This window comes from Phyllostomus hastatus, unplaced genomic scaffold, assembly GCF_019186645.2.
Source record: "Phyllostomus hastatus isolate PE091 unplaced genomic scaffold, TTU_PhHast_1.1 phas_contig_29, whole genome shotgun sequence".
Classification (NCBI taxonomy): Eukaryota; Metazoa; Chordata; class Mammalia; order Chiroptera; family Phyllostomidae; genus Phyllostomus; species Phyllostomus hastatus.
This window is the reverse complement of record NW_025333835.1, coordinates 3,675,262-3,694,793: the sequence shown is the minus strand read 5'-3', so window position 1 is coordinate 3,694,793 and position 19,532 is coordinate 3,675,262. Positions and strand designations below refer to the sequence as shown.

Sequence of the window (19,532 nt, the reverse complement as noted above, 5' to 3'; positions counted from 1 at the left end):
GTGGTAAAATTTTTTAGATATACAAAGAAGAAAACAAAAATAATCTTTTATCACACAATCTAGAAATAATCATTCAGAATGTTTGACCTATATCCTAACTGTAAGTCCAACATACACACACACACCAATTGGAATGACCTCTATATTGTTTTGTAACTGTTTTTACTATGTGAGCAGAAATATCTGAAATGGAGTCACTAATGTCAAGGAGTCGTACAGTGGAGCCAGGAGGCCACTGGGGAAGTTGTATTATGCATGTCCATACTTGGATAGCACATGAACGTTTAGACTGTGCCAACCACAGACGGATTATATCTGTTGCCATTCTCAGACTGAGGTTTATTTCTGTGAACTCCAACCTAGCAAATAGCATAATAACCTATCCTATACAGACTAATATTACTTATTTTTGTCTACGCCAATTTCTTTCCAATAAACTAGGTAAGCCTACAGGTTTTGCCTGTATAAACATTGTGTTTTTCCTCTCTCCTCAGATCACATTTCAGGTTCCTCTTGAATATGTATCTCCGAATTTGAATCCCTAAACACCCCAAATAAACTTTTGGTTTCCTTTGCAGAACCTTCTCCCATGCCATTATAGTCTTCTAAAACATGATTTATTTCAAGGCTATGTACATGTACACGATTAATTAACCAGCAACCTAGTGTTAGATATTTATGTGTTTCTAGAGTAATTCTGATAACTGAAAATTTAGGTAACTGTGTCTAGTGGCAATGACCCATGTGGTCCAAGTGGAAAGCAAGGGCCTCTGGGACATAGCAGCTCTAGAACTTACGGTGGGTTCATTAAAGAACCTGCAACACCTTGCCTGAACCACTTTAATACAGACTCTGCCTTGCAACTTCTGCTCTAGAAATGTTTCTCTCTACTTCTCTGCTAGCATGGGGAGTCAAATAAAATTTCCCTGCTCTAGCCACTTCCCAGAAGGCTTCACACATTGTGCCCTAGAACTGAGGAGAAGAGTTGCTGAGTACTTAGTCCCTTTCTGGTATCAAAAAACATTCACCAAGAGAGGAATCTTTAAGCTGTTTAGATATGAGAGGGCTTACTATAATAATAATTTTTAATTGTTATAAAGTTCAATATCCAGGGCTTCTAAGTATAGTAAGTCCTCACCTAACATAGTTGATATGTTCTTAAAAATTGTGACTTTAGGTGAAACAACATATGACAAAACCAATTGTAACACAGGCTAATTGGTACAGACAGGAGTTCAGTTCCTGTAGCATGTTTCTGTCACAAAATCATCACCAAACTTCTAAATAAGGAGCCTAAACACTTTAATATTAAAAACTGAAATAAATGTGGGCTACATATAAATTTAAGGAAGATTAATAAAAACAGGTAAGATCATTATTTCCAACCTGCTTGTTCCAGATAAGGGTGGAGGTGGCCAGAGACAATCCCAGCAGCTCAGGGCATAAGGTGGGAACTAACCCTGGACAGGACAGGACAGGACACCATTCCTGTGCTGGGCACACTCACAACACACATTCACCAAAACTGGGGCAATTTGGACCTTTAACCAATTCACCTCACATGCACATCTTTGGGATGTGAGAGGCAACCAGAGTACTCGGAGAAGCCCATGCAGATGTGGGAAAATGTGCAAACTCCACACAGCCAGTGACCCTGGTCAGGAATTTTTTTCTCATCGACACTATAACAAAATGGCATTGAACAAAATAATGTTATATGAGGACCTGATGTGTAAGAAAATCATATAGCGACAGGAGGATTTTCCAGGGAAAAGAAAGTACTTCTTTCAATCATTTTTTTTTCATTAATTATGTGGCACTGAATGCGTATAACTAACTGGAATTCTATAGGGCCTTTTTTGTCTTTACTTCCTGTATTTTTTCTATCTCTTGCTATTTTTTTATTTTAATCATTGTTCAAGTACAGTTTTCTCCCTTTTACTCCTATTCCAGCCCATCCACCCAACCCTCCCCACTTCCCTCCCATTACCACTCTCCCCCTAGTTTTTCTCCATGTGTCCCCTCTGGTCACTGTCAGTCTGTCCTCTATTTCAGTGTCTTTGGTTATATTTTGCTTGTTTCGTTGTTTTGTTGATTAGGTTCCTGTTAAAGGTGAGATCATATGGTATTTGTCCTTCACTGCATGGCTTGTTTCGCTTAGCATAATGCTTTCCAGCTCCATTCAAGCTGTTGCAAAGGGTAGGAGCTCCTTCTTTCTTTCTGCTGCATAGAATTCCATTGTGTAAGTGTACCATAGTTTTTTGATCCATTCATTTACTGATGGGCATCTAGGTTGCTTCCAGCACCTAGCTATTGTAAATTGTGCTGCTATGAACATCGGGGTGTAAAGGTTCTTTTGTATTGGTGTTTTAGTGTTCTTAGGATTTAGTCCCAGCAGTGGAATTGCAGGGTCAAAAAACAGATCCATTTTTAGTTTTCTGAGGAAGTTCCATACTGCTTTCCATAGCAGTTGTACCAGTCTGCAGTACCACCAACAATGCACTAGGGTCCCCTTTTCTCCACAACCTCTCCAACACTTGTGGTTTTTTGTTTTGTTTATGATGGCCATTCTGACTGGTGTAAAGTGGTATCTCATTGTGGTTTTAATTTGCATCTGTCTGATAGCTAGCAATATTGAAAATTGTTTCATGTGTCTTTGGATCTTCTGTATGTCCTCCTTGGAGAAGTGTCTGTTCAAGGCCTTTGACCCATTTTTTAATTGGGTTGCTTGTCTTCTTAGAGTGGAGTCGTGTAAGTTCTTTATATATTTTGGAGATTAAACCCTTGTCGGAGGTATCATTGGCAAATATGTTTTCCCATACAGTTGGTTCTCTTTTTATTTTGATACTGTTTTCTTTAGCTGTGCAAAAGCTTTTTATTTTGATGAGGTCCCATTTGTTTATTCTTTCCTTTATGTCCCTTGCTCTAGGAGACATGTCAGTAAAAAAATTTCTGCATGAAATATCTGAGATTTTCCTACCTATGTTCTCCTCTAGGACTTTAATGGTGTCACATTTTATATTTAAGTCTTTTATCCACCTTGAATTTATTTTTGTATATGGTATAAGTTGGTGCTCAAGTTTCATTTTTTTGCATGTGGCTGTCCAGTTCTCCCAACACCATTTGTTGAAGAGGCTTTTTACTCCATTTTATGTTGCTTCCTCCTTTGTCAAATATTAATTGACCATAGAGACTTGGGTTTATTTCTGGGTTCTCTGTTCTGTTCCATTGGTCTATGTGCCTGTTTTTATGCCAGTACCAGGCTGTTTTGATTACAGTGGCCTTGTAGTATAGTTTAGTGTCAGGCATTGTGATCCCTCCTACTTTACTCTTCTTTTTCAAAATTGCAGAAGCTATTCAGGGTCATTTATGGTTCCATATAAATTTTTGAAGTGTTTGTTCTATGTCTGTGAAATAAGCCATTGGTACTTTAATAGGTATTGCATTGAATGTGTAAATTGCTTTTGATAGTATGGACATTTTGATGATATTAATTCTTCCAATCCATGAACATGGTATATGTTTCCATTTGTTTGTGTCTTCCTTCATTTCTGTCTTCAGTGTTATGTAGTTTTCTGAATACAGGTCTTTTACCTCTTTGGTTAGGTTTATTCCTAGGTATTTTATTTTTCTTTTTGCTATTTCAAATGGGATTTTTTTCTTGATTTCTGCTTCTGCTGTTTCATTGCTGGTGTACGGAAATGCCTTTGATTTCTGGATATTGACTTTGTATCCCGCTGTTTTTCCAAATTCATTTATTAGGTCAAGCAGTTTTTCGGTGGAGTCTATAGGATTTTCTACATACACTATTATGTCATCTGCAAACAGTGACAGTTTTGTTTCCTCCTTTCTGATTTGGATGCCTTTTATTTCCTTTTCTTGTCTGATCACTGTGGCTAAAATTTCCAGTACTATATTGAATAGAAGTGGTGAAAGTGGACCTCCTTGTCTTGTTCCTGATCTTAGCGGAAATGATTTTAATTTTTGCCCACTGAGCATGATGTAGGCTGTAGGTCTCTCATATATGGCCTTTATTATGTTGAGGAATGCTCCCTCTATTCCCACTTTGCCCAGTGTTTTTAGCATAAATGGGTGTTGTACCTTATCAAATGTTTTTTCTGCATCTATTGATATGATCATGTGGTTTTTGTCTTTGCTTTTGTTAATGTGATGTATTACATTTACTGATTTATGAATATTCTACCATCCTTGCATCCCTGCAATGAATCCCACTTGGTCATGGTGTATGATCTTTTTAATGTACTGTTGGATGCAGTTTGCCAGTATTTTGTTGAGGATTTTAGCATCAATGTTCATCAGCGATATTGGCCTGAAGTTTTCTTTCTTTGTTGTGTCTTTATCTGGTTTTGGAATTAGGATGATGTTGGCCTTATCAAAAGAGTTTGGGAGTCTTCCATCTTTTTGGATTTTTTGGAATAGTCTGTGAAGGATAGGGGTTAGCTCTTCCTTAAATGCTTTGTAGAATTCTCCTGTGAAACCATCTGGCCCAGGGCTTTTGTGTGTTGGGAGTTTTTTGATTACTGATTCAATTTCTTTTGCCATTATTGGTTTGTTCCGGCTTTCTGCTTCTTTTCCATTGAGTTTTGGAAGATTATATTTTTCTAGAAATTTGTCCATTTCATCTAGGTTTTCAAATTTCTTGGCATACAGTTCTTTGTAGTAATTTTTTACAATGCTTTGTATTTCTGTGTATTTCTGTGTATTTCTTTGTATCTCTCCTCTTTCATTTCTGATTCTGTTTATTTGGGTTTTCTCTCTTTTTTTTCTTGAAGAGTCTGCTTAAAGGCTTGTTGATTTTGTTTATCTTTTCAAAGAACTAGCTCTTGGATTCATTAATCCTTAGAATTGTGCTTTTAGTCTCTATGTCATTTAATTCTGCTCTGATCTTGGTTATTTCCTTCCTTCTGCTTGCTCTGGGCTGTCTTTGTTGTTGTTCCTCGAGTTCTTGCAGATGTAGGGTTAGGTTGTTTGTCTGAAATGTTTCTAACTTTTTTAGGTGGGCCTGTATCTCTATGAACTTCCCTTTCAGGACTGCCTTGGCTGTGTCCCATAAGTTTTGGGTTGTTGTGAGTTCGTTTTCATTTGTTTCCAGAAACCTTTTGATTTCTTCCCTAATATCATTCTTGACCCATTCATTGTTTAATAGCATGCTATTTAATCTCCATGATTTTGAGTGTTTTTGTTTTTTTTTTCCTTCGGGTTGGTTTCTAGCTTCAGTCCCTGTGATCGGAGAAAACGCTTGGTATGATTTCAATTTTTTTGAAGTTGTTGAGGTTGTTTTGTGTCCTATCATGTGGTCTATCTTTGAAAATGTTCCATGTACATTTGAAAAGAATGTGTATTTAACTTCTTTGGGATAGAGGGCCCTGTATATATCAGTAAAGCCCATTTCATCGAGGGTATTGTTCAATGCCACAATATATTTGTTGATATCTTGTTTGGAAGATCTGTCCATTTTTGATAGTGGGGTGTTAAAATGCCCCCCAATAATTGTGTTGCTGTCAATATCTTTCTTGAAGTCCTCTGACATTTCCTTTATGTATTTCGGTGCTCCTATGTTCGGTGCTCCTATGTTTCGGTGCACATATATTTACAATATTTATGTCTTCTTGGTGGATTCTTCCCTTGAGTATTATGAAATGACCTTCTGGGTCTGTCTTTATGGTCGTTTTTTGGAAGCCTATCTTGTCAGATATGAGTATTGCTACTCCGGCTTTTTTTGCTGTCCATTGCTTGGAAAATTTGTTTCCAGCCTTTTACTTTCAGCCTGTGCAGGTCTTTTATCCTGAGGTGGGTCTCTTGTAGGCAGCTTATGTGTGGGTCATGTTTTCTTATCCAATCAGCTGTTCTATGTCTTTTGATTGGAGCATTTAATTCATTTACATTTAAGGTTATTATTGATAGGTATTTATTCATCACCTTTTATGTATGTGTGTTCCTCTCTCTCTCTCTCTCTCTTTTCCTTTCTTTCCTTAAAGCAGTCCCTTTAGCATCTCTTGCAGAGCTGGTTTAGTGGAGGTGTATTCTTTTAGACTTCTTTTGTCTGAGAAGCTTCTTATTTGGCCTTCTATCTTGATTGAGAGCCTTGATGGGTAAAGTAGCCTTGGTTGTAGACCTCTGGTTCTCATTACTTGGAATATTTCTTGCCATTCTCTTCTGGCTTGGAGTGTTTCCATTGAGAAGTCAGCTGTTAGCCTTATTGGGGCTCCCTTGTGTTTTACTTCCTGTTTTTCCCTTGCTGCCTTTACTATTCTCTCTTCGTCTTGAAATTTTGCCATTTTAATTATGATGTGTCTTGAGGTAGGCCTCTTTGGGTTCCTCTTGATTGGGACTCTCTGTCTTTCCTGGATTTGTGTGACTTTTTCTCTCATCAAATTAGGGAAGTTTTCCATCATTACTTTGTCAAATAGGTTTTCTATCCCTTGCTCTTCTTCTTCTCCTTCTAGTATCCCTATTATAAGGATATTATTACGTTTCATATTGTCTTGCATTTCTCTTAATCCCCGTTCATTCTTTCTGAGCCTCTTTTCCTTTTCTTGCTCTTTCTGGGTGTTTTCTTCTACTTTGTCCTCTAGCTCGCTGATCTGATCTTCTGCTTCATCGATTCTGCTTTTCATTCCTTCTACTGTGCTCTTCAGTTCAGAAATTGTATTCTTCATTTCCTCTTGGCCTTTGTGGAGGGTTTCTATTTCCTTTTTCATGTTCATGTAGTTTTCAGTGAGTTCATTGTAGCTTCCCTGTAGTTTCTGGTAGCTCATTGTGAGCTCATTGAGCTTCCTCGTGATCATTGCTTTGAACTCAATATCTGATAGTTGAATTGCCTCTATTTCATTTAGCATTGTTTTCTGAGAATTTTTTGAGGCTTCCTCCTTTCCTTTCATTTGGAGATTGTTTCTTTGTCTTCCCATTGTTTGTGAGACTCTTCTTGTTAGCCTCAGCTTCTTAAATTGATCTGTTCTGGCTCCCTGGGTTTGTGGTGTGAACTTCTTTAGTAGAATAGTAGTGAGTTTCAGTGGTGCACTTTCCTTGATCTCCCAAGGTCACTGGTCTTGGGCTGTCATTTAAGTTGGCTTTGTGTTTACCTTTGGGTTTTGATTGTTGTTGATTCTTTCTTTGGTGGTTCCTTCCCACCAGCTGGTTAAATGAGGGTCAGTCTGTCCACCACCTCCTGTATTTTGTTGTGCTGGTGAGGGCAGGTTGTGTTGAAGCTGGTTCTTTCGTGTGTATAAGGTTTAAAGAATTCTTGTTCAGTTGTTTGTATTGGGTACTGTCTCTACTGTTTAGTTGTATTTCCAGATAGGTCCTGGATTGAGGTTTGTGTGGTTACTACTCCCTTCTTCACCTTCTTCTGCTGTTATCTGTTAGTGGTTCCTTTTTGTTGGGTTTCCTCTTCCAGTGGGTATCCTGGTATTTACCGCCCTCCACCTATTTTTTTTTTGTCTTGTTGCAGCACTCTTCTTAGGGTCCGGTTTTTCGGTTCCACCACAATCCTTGGTCCCCTATTTTCACATATGCTGAAGTATGTTGGTTGCTTGCTTCTCTACTCCATAGATCGGTCAGGATTTTCTCCCCTGAGCAGAGGGAAGCCGAATCTGCTCCTTCCTACTCCGACGCCATCTTGGCCCCCCTTCACTTCCTGTATTAACACAGTAGACCTAGTATCTTCAGGTCTTTGATTAATGGAGCTTATGAGCAACAGTGTTAGGAGTCAAGATACAATAGCTTTGTGTCACCAGCTGTGTTTTGATGAACAATGCAGTATGACTGCAGAGGAGAATTAGGACAATGACGTTCATAAAGAGTAAGTGTACTATTGTGCTAAGAAGATGGTCACAACATATATTTCAATATGGTCTGGTATTGGTTCTTTTGGCCAATGTCCCACTTTAACTGTGTTAGAGTCACACTTTAAGTTTTAGATGGAGAGGTATAGAAGAAAATCAATAGATACTATCTTTTCTCTACCAATCAGCTACATATCTATAGTTTCTCTACCACACACTCACATTCAAGGGACCCAAAAGCTGCTTTTGGAAGGACTGGTTCAGATATGAAGCTTTTAATAATGTCAAGTACCCACTTTGACCACTTCAAAGATTACGGCGTCAATTCTTAGAGCTTCCTGTAAAAGAGCCTGTGATCCAGAAAGGACATACCCAATTTGCTCTAATTTTCTATTGCATTAACATACAAAAAGAAGCTTTAAAAACTTCACTTGTTATACAAGATCTGTCTAAAAACAAAAGCATGTAGAATTACTGTGTCTGGACTTTTAAAATTACATAGAAATATGCTTATATAGTTAAGCTGTGCAAAAGAAAAAAATCTGAAATCACACAGTTGTTTTAGTGTTATGACTAACCAGTTTTATTTTCCTTTTTATTATTCATCATTATATCTTTCAAAATGACCAGGTATTATTTTATGTGAAAGACAGGTTTTATGTTTAAAATGTTACAGCTGCCAGAGGGCAATGAGCTGATCTACTACAAGTGTTTTCTTTGTAAGCACCCATAGAACCATAGGTGAGCACTTGATGAATTGTGTCAGTGTTGAAAAGGATAATCTCTATTTCACAACCAAAAATTCCTACTTATTACTTACAAACTAAAAGTAAAAATTAGGAATAAATACTACTAAGGAATTCTTTCCTACATTTAGGAAAGGAAAAAAAAACAACTTAAAAACTTACCCAAATTCTATCATCTAAATTCCCTCAAAAATATTCTGATTTTTTCAGAAGTTATATAAACTACACTTAAAATCTAACAGCACTGTGTTAATTTTGCTCCAATACAAGCTGAAGACATATTTTAACATCCTGTCAGAATGAGATACTAAGAGTGTTGATAAAATGACACTAAAATAAATGTAAATTTAGATTGCTGTTACAAGTACCTGCCTGGCTCTGGGAAGATGTTAGGTTGCTATAGTATTTTCCATAGCAACTTTGCATCTTATTACATAAATATTCCTGTGTCCTTAAAGCCTGCTAAGAAAAGAGGATTACATCTACTCTCCTATATAATGATCCTGCACCAACCCTTATCAGAATGAGATGCCCAGAAAACACAATAAACTGTAATCTAGATAATTGTGTTCCTGGAAGTTGAGGGAATCTAAGCACCAAGGGCTGTGCACCGGCGGCTGTGCCAGGACATTGTGCTACTCACTGGTCATTCATCTACACTCTCCCTAGATCGAGGTCTATGTAGTTTTTCCCCAAAACTGGCTGCTAACTTCCTTTGCCTGCCAACAGTCCAGCAGCCCAAGCCCTTCACCAGGCTCCAGGAACTCATGTCATGAGGCAAGAAGCCAGGGCTTAACACAGCCGGAGTCTGCTCAGCAAATGTAGGTGAGGGGATGCACTGGCCTATCGAGTAGGAAACCATTCAGAGTGCCCACCTAGCTACAAGCTAGACTGACCAGGTGTGGATTGCTGGAGAACCTTATTGGGGAAAACCATGCTTTCCTTGATACAATGCAATTTTAGCAGTATAAGTCAATTTTACATAAAACACATGATTTTGGAAAGTCTGTGCACACATGAGAGAGAAATCAGGAATAAGGCATGGTCAGGTGCTACATAAAAGTAAGATTAGAAGGAGGCTAAGGTTAAAGACAGTTTAGGCTCTACATGTGAATTTACAAAAACAGATACAGTCTGGCTGGGCAGCAGGAGTGCCTCCACTGCCAAGGAATCGTGTACCACAGGATTGATGTGATAGCATCTGTCTCTTGCATTTAAAGGTAAAGCAATGATAAAAACATGATTCTATACTCTTCAGAAACATGTCCATTATGAAAAGGGAACTGTAACTATATATAAAACCAGGGCACTGAAAAAATATACCCAAAATAAACATATATTTGAATTCTTTGGCAAGATTAGCAAGAAAAAAAGAAACAGAAAAAGCTTTGGCTCCTTGTACATGAAGCTCTATTTCAACAATTTAGAAATGAAGAAGGCTACTCTGCCCATCCTTGGAAGATTTATTTCATTATCTTTAATATTAGTTTTAATTAATCACATTTTCTTGTAAGGCATTTGTGTTCTCAGAAGATATTCTTTAACAGTTGAAAAAAAAATGCCTGTCTTTAACTTGGTGGTCGCTGATAGACATACACCACTGCTGGATTTCTCATTTAGGCTGTCATTACACCTGAAAACAGAAGTCTATAAGGGGCTTATCCTTCCAGCTTCCTCTCACCACCACCTGCTTGCCTGCCTCCGAGTCTGCTGGCACCCAGAACTCCACCCTGTGACAAGTGGCTGCAGACCGAGCATCTCACTTTCTGAGTCTGAGTCTGCCCAGTTCCAAACAACTCCAGAATAAGCCTGCTTAGATCACATTCATTCAATGGGAGGCTTTTACCTACTGTGAGTGAAATGGTCCCTTCAGCTACATCCTGGGCTCCCATCCAGTGGCCCTGTCCTCCTGTGCCCAGTCTGGTGCTGGGGGTGGCAGTGAGTCTCTTAGGCTCCTGCCTAATTGTAACCTCTGCACTGGGCATCCTTTGTCTTTCAAAAGCACTCCTAAGCAGGAAACAAATTAAATCAGAAAAACAGGCAGTGCTGGTGTTCAAAGACATCAAGGGGATAGCCAGAGAGAGAGCGCCTTATTATTATTGATTTTTTTAACCTAAAGCTTCAAGCTACTGGAAGCTTCTGAATATAAAATTAATCAGACAGACTGAATACTGCTAATTCCAACTAAACTTAATTATTAGTACTGAATTTGACTCATTTGGCTGAAAGATTTGGCGAATCTTTCTAAATGACTTCTTATTGAATTTTTTTAAAAAAGTCTGTACCTGTTTATGGTGAGTGTCCATGGAAAATCAACAACCCAGAAAACACTCTTCATAATTAAAAGAGTATTTGCTCCCCTAAAGAACTCAGAATTTAAATTAGGTGTAAGTAAAATCCAAAAATATTTGTGCATTATGGAACGGTTTAAGGGTTGTCTGTTAAGCAAGGGATATATTCATTTTACTCTTGTAAAATTTATCTTCAATGTATACTCTATACACACTAAATATTGGATGAGGTACATACACTGGGTAGTGATGTTCACTTGGTCTATACTGAATTTAAATTAATGGCTTTAGAACATATTTGGCATTAGACATTGTATTTTTATTAACTTAAAATGTTTATTTCTTCTCTTCTAAAAGCATCTTATACCCTTGAGGGTAGGCTAGACTGTGTCTTACCCTCTCCATATGCCCTAGATAGTCCATAGTGCCTTGAATACAAGAAGGTACTTGACAATATTTGGTATTAATTACAATGAGTAATTAATGCTGAGTTTCAGGTTTCTGGGATGTAACCTATCAAACATGTAGCACTGAATACAAGAAGGTACTTGACAATATTTGGTATTAATTACAATGAGTAATCAATGCTGAGTTTCGGGTTTCTGGGATGTAACCTATCAAACATGTGGCACTGAATTTTGTACGTATAGAGAAGTTCAGACCATTTGGGGGAAATGAATTAAAATTTAATTAGAATAAATATTCTTAGGCTTAACATCTTCCTATCAACTTATGGAACAAATGCAAGAAAACAAAGACCAGAAGATGGGAATATACAACTGAAGTCAAAAAACTTGAGTTGAGCACTTATTGTTGAAAAGCCAAGGGTCGGATGCTGGAGGATGACTAAGATAACGAGCAGAGTTAACAGTTACTGACTACTTACTATGTGCTCAACGCTGCGAGGAAGGCTTTACATGCACTGATTCATTCAAGTCTCACAATATAAAAACTAATCGGTTCTGTCACTGAGGCCTTACAATCTGGGACAGACTTTTTCTTCTTGTCCTCTCTCTTCCTTGTGCTTTCTTGCCCCACCCCCACTGCCATCCTGGGGTGGGGTGGGGGTGAAAGAAAAAAAAGAGAGAAAGATGGAGAGAGAGAGCGACAACGGGGAACAGATCTGGTTTTAAAGTTTGGCTTGATTCCAGTAGGAGGCAGACCATGAAACAATAAATTTGAATTTTTATCAAAAATTATCTTCATAGGCTTCAGAACAGGATGCCAATCTTCTTGAATAAATGCTTCAATTAATCTGTCTTGGTTTTCGAATGTATTAACAAAACTCATTTTCATTTTTATCATTATCTTAGTTTTGTTCCAGCGAACTCCTCTTCCCCTTTAAGATTTAGCTGATGAGGAACAGTGAGCAGGCCTTCCAGAATTATACTGTGGTTATAGCAATACTGGGGAACTCCAGCCAAAAACATGCTGTAAATTATTGTGTGATGGAAAGCAAAACTACAATGAAATATTTTTTATAACCAGAAGATCAGAGATATTTTGAACAACTTTGATTTTTTTAAAAGAATTAAACCCAAGGTATCATATAAGTCCTTACATAACATATTGTACCTTCTCTAAAAACCATTTATCTCTGGCTCTTCCTCAGAAATAAAACTGTGTATGTTAGTTTTTGTTCTAGGAGACAAATGAAGAGGAAAGTCAACACTGGTGGACCAAACTCAAGCAAGCCATGGGAGTGGCCTCAGCATAGTCCCTGCCCAGGCACGAGGCCCAGAGAAGGAAGTCACTCCAGAATTTCCTAGGATGCCTGGGTCAACTACTGCTCGGGGGTGCAAGGCAAAATCTCACTGTTTTAGCAGAAAGGAAAAGAGCAAGGGATTTTCTTTAAAAGATAAGAGAATTTTACTTCTATTTAAGCATTTGGCAATTCTCCTGTCAGTGAATTGGTGCTACACATTGAGAGTCCTGCTCACAGGTGCCTGACAGATGCAAATTCGTATCTCAGTTTACTGCTGTGTCACCTAAGGAGGTGGCACTGAAAGGTATACTTCCCTTCTAGTTATGGGGCCTCAGCCCTCTAATCCCACCGCAAGGAGCAGATCTGTCTCAGGCTTGGTTGAAAGACCAGAAGGGAAGACTGCTCTCAGGCTGTGTGCCCAGCATGCAGGCAGAAAGAAAAACAGTTGCTGCCTTTCGGCGGGATCTCCAGGGCCCAGTGGAATAAAAAAGGTTAGTTGCTTTCCTTTCCCTCTAATAAGTCCTGAGCTTTCCTCATAAACCACATGCCATGTTCTCTGGTCTATCTCATTTTGAAAAGCACGAAAAAGACTTTGAACTCCTGGGGGTCTGACATTTGAACTCCAGCTCTTCATCGTTTGCCTCAGCACTCAGTACTGAACATGCACTGTGTTGTGCTCATTAATTCTACTGACCAACTAACAAGCCTGGTGAAAGGTTCTAAAAGTTTAGGTCCCACTTCAGGCTCTTCCAGATGCCTTGGAAAAATGAAGAGAGGTCTGGGAAGAGGGCTCTTCGGCCACACTTTCCCTGAGGACCTTGGTATCCCCGAGAGGGGAGAGGTCCTTAGCCTCTCTGTGGATTTTCTGCAGCAGAAATTAGGGGCCGATCCTGTAGGTACACGCTTGCTGCCATGGTTGGTGAGATCCCCTTTGGGAGCTGACTGTTCTGAGTCATTATTCTGGCCCTATCCTATGCAGGCTATGAAATTAAACACATTTCTTACTTAGGAAATAGGTTGTTTAAAAAGTAGTCACCCCTTCTGCCCCCCAAAACCACAGGTTTAAATAAAAATGTCTGATTAACTCAATTCTTTTCTCCTATTAAGGATATTAAGGATTAAAGTTTTGTATAAACCTGCCCCTCATCTAGAAACTTCAAGAATGATGAAAGTTTTTTTGAGAAAAAGATTTTATTTTTATGGGAAGATTGAATTGAATTTAAGAAATTCACACTAACACTTGCTCTCTTCTTTTAATATTTGAAGGTTTGCAGAGTGAAAATTTTGTGAGGAAGGTGGTTTCCTCACATAAGCATATCCAAACCCAGTAATCAAGTGGTCCTGAGCAACCTGATGTCATCGTAAGATGAGGCATACAGTGACACACAAATGCTAGGCTCATTTTTCAGACAAAGGATATATGGATTCAAAAAATAGTGGCATGATGCCTTCTTTTCTACTAAGCTTCTAAAAGACTTAAATTAATGAAATTTGAGGATAAAAGCCACATTTTCCAGGGCAGTGGTTCTCAAACATTGCAGGACTCCCTGGAGGACTTACAATGGGGATTGCTGGATCACACCTCTGCCTCCCGAGAGCGCTTCTGATTTGGCAAGTTTTGAGTAAGGCCTGAGAATTTGTTTCTAGTAAGTTCCTAGGTGATGCTGATGCTGCTGGACTGAGGACCACACTTTTGAGAACCACTGCTCTAAGGAAATGAAGCTTCCTTCTGATACGCCCGGGGAAAGGAGGTTTGCTTGCAGTCACCACTTAGGTCTCTGGCATTCTCTTTGAAGGCCCTGGAGAAACAGAGAGTTCTGACCATTGGCAGCCTGGATGACTTGACCCTTTTGGAATCTTGGTTTTGATTTCTGCCAACAAATTAGCAAAAGTCCTCTGTTTCTGGGCACCTGAATCTCTCTGTTAAAAAACTTGGGACAGGTAAGTATTTTATTCACTAGGACATGTGAGGAGACAGATCAAATCTATGTCCTGCCTCCAATTATCCCTTTTGGGCAACAGTGGCAATTCTGGTTCTTCCCAGGCCCTACAAACAACACTCTTCACCTTGACAAGCAGTCTCCCTTGGTGTCTCCTGTGTGTGAGTGAGCCTTCCCCTGGCCTCCTTTTATAACACCAAGGGATTTACATACACACAATTCAAAAACAGAGTTTTAAATCAGCATTTCAGATAGCACAGAGTGCATGAACCATGGTTCATTCTGAGCTTCTCTGCTTTTTAACACTCAAGAGCAATGCCCCTTTCTTGTTACAAAATGGGCCAACCCTTTGATTACAGATTAGGTGAACTAGTTTGTTGGAAAAAGGCCTTATTCTCCAGCATGTTGGCTCAGAGACTAGAAAGGTTCTTTAGGGATTAAACACTTTTTTAAAAATATATTTTATTGATTATGCTATTACAGTTGTCCCATTTTTTCTCCCCTTTATTCCCCTCCACCCTGAACTCCCCCTCCCACCAACATTCCCCCACCTTAGTTCATGTCCATGGGTCATTCATGTAAGTTCTTTGGCTTCTCCATTTTCCATACTATTCTTAACCTACCCCTGTCTGTTTTGCATCTACCATTTAAGATTCTTATTCTCTGTACCTTTTCTCCCCTTCCCCCCGCCCCCACTGATAACCCTTCATGTGATCTCTATTTCTGTGAATCTGTTCCTGTTCTAGTTGTCTGCTTAGTTTGTATTTGTTTTTTTAGGTTCAGTTGTTGACAGAAGTACAATGACTGAAACTACATTTTATCTATATTTCAGCATCAGCAGTGGCTACCATAACTCTGGAAAAGGATTTTTATGGGAATAGGCAAATACCCCTGAAAAAAGTATAATGGCCCCAGACCTATGTATAAAGAAACAACTGGAACAATTTGAATTACTATGTTCCTAAGAAGGAATTTAAAGTTCTATTTATAAAAGGCAGAGTCACTCAGAGATGAAAGTTTAGTATAACTCAAATAAATATGAGTTATGTGGTCATTTCCCAATATATATACCACATCTGGGATTAGGAAGATCATTATAATACCTCACAGGTGTGTGGCAGTTATCAGTGTTACCTGATTCATCAACTCTCATTTTTTTAGTGGGGCTGTCACAATTCTCATCATCATCTGACATTTCCATTTCTTCTTCACGGCGGATGCCCATGAGTTGTTCACTTTGAGCATTCCGGAGCTCCTGAAAGTTAAGAATACATGAATGTCAGTCACTTTTCCCCACGGTCTTTCAGTGTATTATGGCAGATATATGAGTACTTAGAATCTGCAGTTTTCTCCCTCCCAAAGATGGCCCCACCTAATCTAGGACAAAGTTCTCAGGAGTATAGGAGGCAGACTTTTTTCAGACTTTGGATAAATTCCTGCTCACTAATGACTAGGTAAGGGCTCCTCAGCAAATTATTCATCTCTTAAGTATCAATTTCCACATTTGTAGAAAAGGAGATAATAACATCCACCTAGTAGCGCTCTTGTGAGAACTATACAGAAATACCTATCACCATGACTGACACACAGGAGGGGCTCATAGCTAAGGATTAGGAACGCAAACAGGGAAACTTTCAAAAGGCCCAGTCTGCCACTGACCTACTGTGTAGCTTTAGGAATGTCTCTTCATCTCTCTTAAGACTCAGTTTACTCACTGAAGTATTGTGACGATCATAATTTTGAGAATAAAATAAATGCATGTAAGGTACTTAGTATCACGCTAGGCACTTGGTTCTCCAAGTTGAAAATCTAGACCGCTACTATTCTTCATGCAAAATAGTGCTCCTGCATGTGCCCCTGTGCCCATGTGTGATAACACACACACACACACACACACACACACCATTCAGATATCCAAATGGTAACGTTAAAAAAAATGTTGGAGGACAACATAAAAAACAGATGCCTTCCTTTTCTGGTGTTTCACATTATTATGTAGAGTTTATTGTTTTTGGTGTGATGGTTGTTTTAGCATCACTTTAAGATCTTAGGATCATATCTTATGTTCACCACCTCTTAGAGGAGTGACTGTAGTTAAGGCATTTAATTTCTTTGAGTCTTTGTCAACTCACACATAAATGGGGAAGAGTAGTACAATAATAAAGGCCATCTGAATGCAAGCCTGCATGTGAAAACTCATAACAAGAATTCCAGAATATGTTTTTTTACAGCTATGTCTAAAAATCAGGACACTGTAATCATTTGTTAAATAATGATATTATCATGTGTATCAATCTACATATCATATATTTGTAAATCCTTATCCATTTTGTTCTCTTATATGTACTGTCCTCAGAAAGGGCTGTGTTTCCTTTTTTTAAACTCATTTAACTTGAAGTCTCTAAATAAAAGCCAAGTAATTAAATTTTACTTTATAATAAATAAACCTTTGAGTAGCAATGAAAGTACATTACAACATCTAACATTCAGGGTATAACTTTAAGCATAGTTCCAGGGCCCATTTAATCGATGTGCACATATTAGCCTGTGTTACAGGTTCTTTCAATTGTCTCTCTGCGTAGTGCACACATTTTAACTGTAGTGTGATGGGAAGGCAAGTATTCATTGCTAACAGTATTTGCATGGTCAGCTCTGAACCCTGGGAGTCATCACTGCAGAGGACAGGTAGAGGGGTAGGCAGAGAGGCAAGGTTCCTAGGACAGGGACACCTCTCACAGGACAGTCTTGAAAGGCCATCAGGCTGATGGCTCATGTCTCCTTATATGACCATGAGACCCAGTAGAAAGAGGTGCCAATCCTGCCTTAAATAATACCAGTGGGTATCGGAGGTGGATATCACCTGTGATTTTAGTGGGGAAGTTTTTAGGTTGTGGACAGCTAATTTTTCTGACAAAAGGCCCAATTCCCAAAGAGATGGCCTGAAAATACTTAAAACAAGGAAAAGCCAGGTGGAAAGAATAAATGAGGCTGAAAGAGCTTGTTGTTTAGTCCCTACTATTAATAACAAACTTATACAGCAGTGGTTCTTGTGGGGAAGGCAGCAGAAAGGAAAAAAAAATGGGAGGAAAAAAACCTGAGGGTGTTTCCACAGGGTGCCTCTGGTTCAACAGTAAATCATTAGTACTCTCTAATAAATCTGTAAAGGTGTTGCAGATAATTAACAGGTGCTGTACATGGGAACGCGGAAAAAATCAAGCCAATTATCAAGCTTATGCAACTGAGAAATCATCCACAATGTTAAATTACCAACTGTTACTTAATCAATTAAGAGACATGAAGGAGAGAAAATAAAAAAGTAATTTAGAATTCTATTTCCTAGTATATCAGAAGATGTGGTAGGAGTGGCAGGGAGTCATAAAGGCTCTTTCCAGGAGCACCTCTCAGGACCTCATCCACTTCTACCCCTCAGCAGGGGCAAGCAAACATGCTCCTTGGAACAAAGCTGGAAAGCTGGAAGCCCTGAGTGTCCTGCTCAGCAGTGGGAGAACAGCCCCAACTCGAGTCCAGGAAGCCAGGAGAAGGGGACCAGATGTGGCAGGAAGTGTGATTTAAATCAGTAACTGCTATTTGCTGACACTCACCTACTAAGGACAGCCTTTTTATGCACAGGTTTACTCACCGTCATGCCACTTGCCTCTCTGAGGGGTGATCCCCCCAAAACATAATTATCTTCTGGAGTGCGGGACCCTCGTAGTACAGGCTTCCCCCACTAGGTGAGTGTTCTAGGAACCCAGCTGTATCAGTGTGCTAGCTGGCAATGTTGTGAGAGGCTGTGTTTGGCTTCAGTGAATTTTTTTTGAAGACTCTTTCAAGGCATTTTCCCATTTCATATGGGTGGCTTTCAGCAGTTTTTCACCAAAAACAGCATGACCTCCGTGCCCCAGCCTCCCTATTCACCTGATCTTGCTCTGAGTTACTTTTTTTTTGTTTCCCTTGGTGAAAAAAGTCCTCAAAGGGAAACATTTTGCCAATATGGCTGAGGAAGGGGTGAAACAAAAGACAGCAGAAGCACTAAGAAGCATCAAGATCGATGAGTTCCAAACTGTTTTGAGCAGTGGAATTGTCTCAATAGGTGTACTGCATCAAGTGGAGATGGTGGCTGAAGTTTAAACACATAAAAATAAATACACAATTTTGAAAAAATAAATTCTGTTTTTTGGATCCCCCTTATATTTCTTTTAATCACATTTGGTTTTTACATGAAGAAAAAAAATAAACAATTCATAGATTATTCCAAATTCTGAATCATAGTGTGTGGATTCTAGTTTATTTCATAACCTGCAATTTGTAAATTTGGTAATTAATAAGGGCTCTTTCCTCCTGAAAATCAACCTTGACTCTGGTCTGGATTCAGTGTCTGGGGAGCACTAAGGAAGCAGACTTTGTTTTTCTGGCTTCTGAAAAATTAAAGAGAAATCCCACCTCTTCCTCACTCATAATCCTGAACAGAGAGACAGAACTCATCACTCACCAACCATGTTCTTAGGCATTTGTGAACAAAATAAAAAATGTCCTTTTTAACAATAAATTGCACTAGCACTTTAAGTGTCCCATTATTCTGAAGTCATTCGGTATTCACCATAATAACAGTGATAATAAAGAATTCATTTGGTATTCATGTGGATATTACATCTAGTGCCATTGGAATTCAACTGTAATTTAGCATTAGTTAATGGGCACTTAAAATGCTACCCAAATGATTTATATCACGGTACTTTGTGGTTCTTCAAACTCTATGTAAAACACTTATTTTACAAGTGTGAGCCAAAATCATTAAATAAATAAACCTTACCTTCTATAAGTTTGGAATTTTGAAAGAGGGGAATGTCATTTAGAGAACTTTGATAGCAACATGCTAGAGATGGAGAGACATCCACATGAAAAACATTCTCTCATTTAAAGAAGAAGCAAACAAAGACAGTATACTTACTTTTAAGTCACAGGTTCAAAGCGTATACTACACTGTGGAGTTAAAAATAACAGCTGACGACCAATGACTAATGACACATTCTGGCCCTTCTAGG

General features: G+C 38.8%; 1 protein-coding gene across 4 annotated transcripts in view; it reads right to left on the bottom strand.

The window, feature by feature from the left end:
- ENOX1 (ecto-NOX disulfide-thiol exchanger 1) overlaps positions 1-19,532 on the bottom strand; it is a 628,394-nt gene that overhangs the window by 128,792 nt on the left and 480,070 nt on the right. For all 4 annotated transcript variants that reach the window (XM_045839070.1, XM_045839074.1, XM_045839072.1 and 1 more), the window contains one exon: positions 15,622-15,742. In XM_045839070.1, coding sequence (XP_045695026.1) covers positions 15,622-15,742 — 121 coding nt within the window. The remainder of the gene's footprint in view (positions 1-15,621; positions 15,743-19,532) is intronic.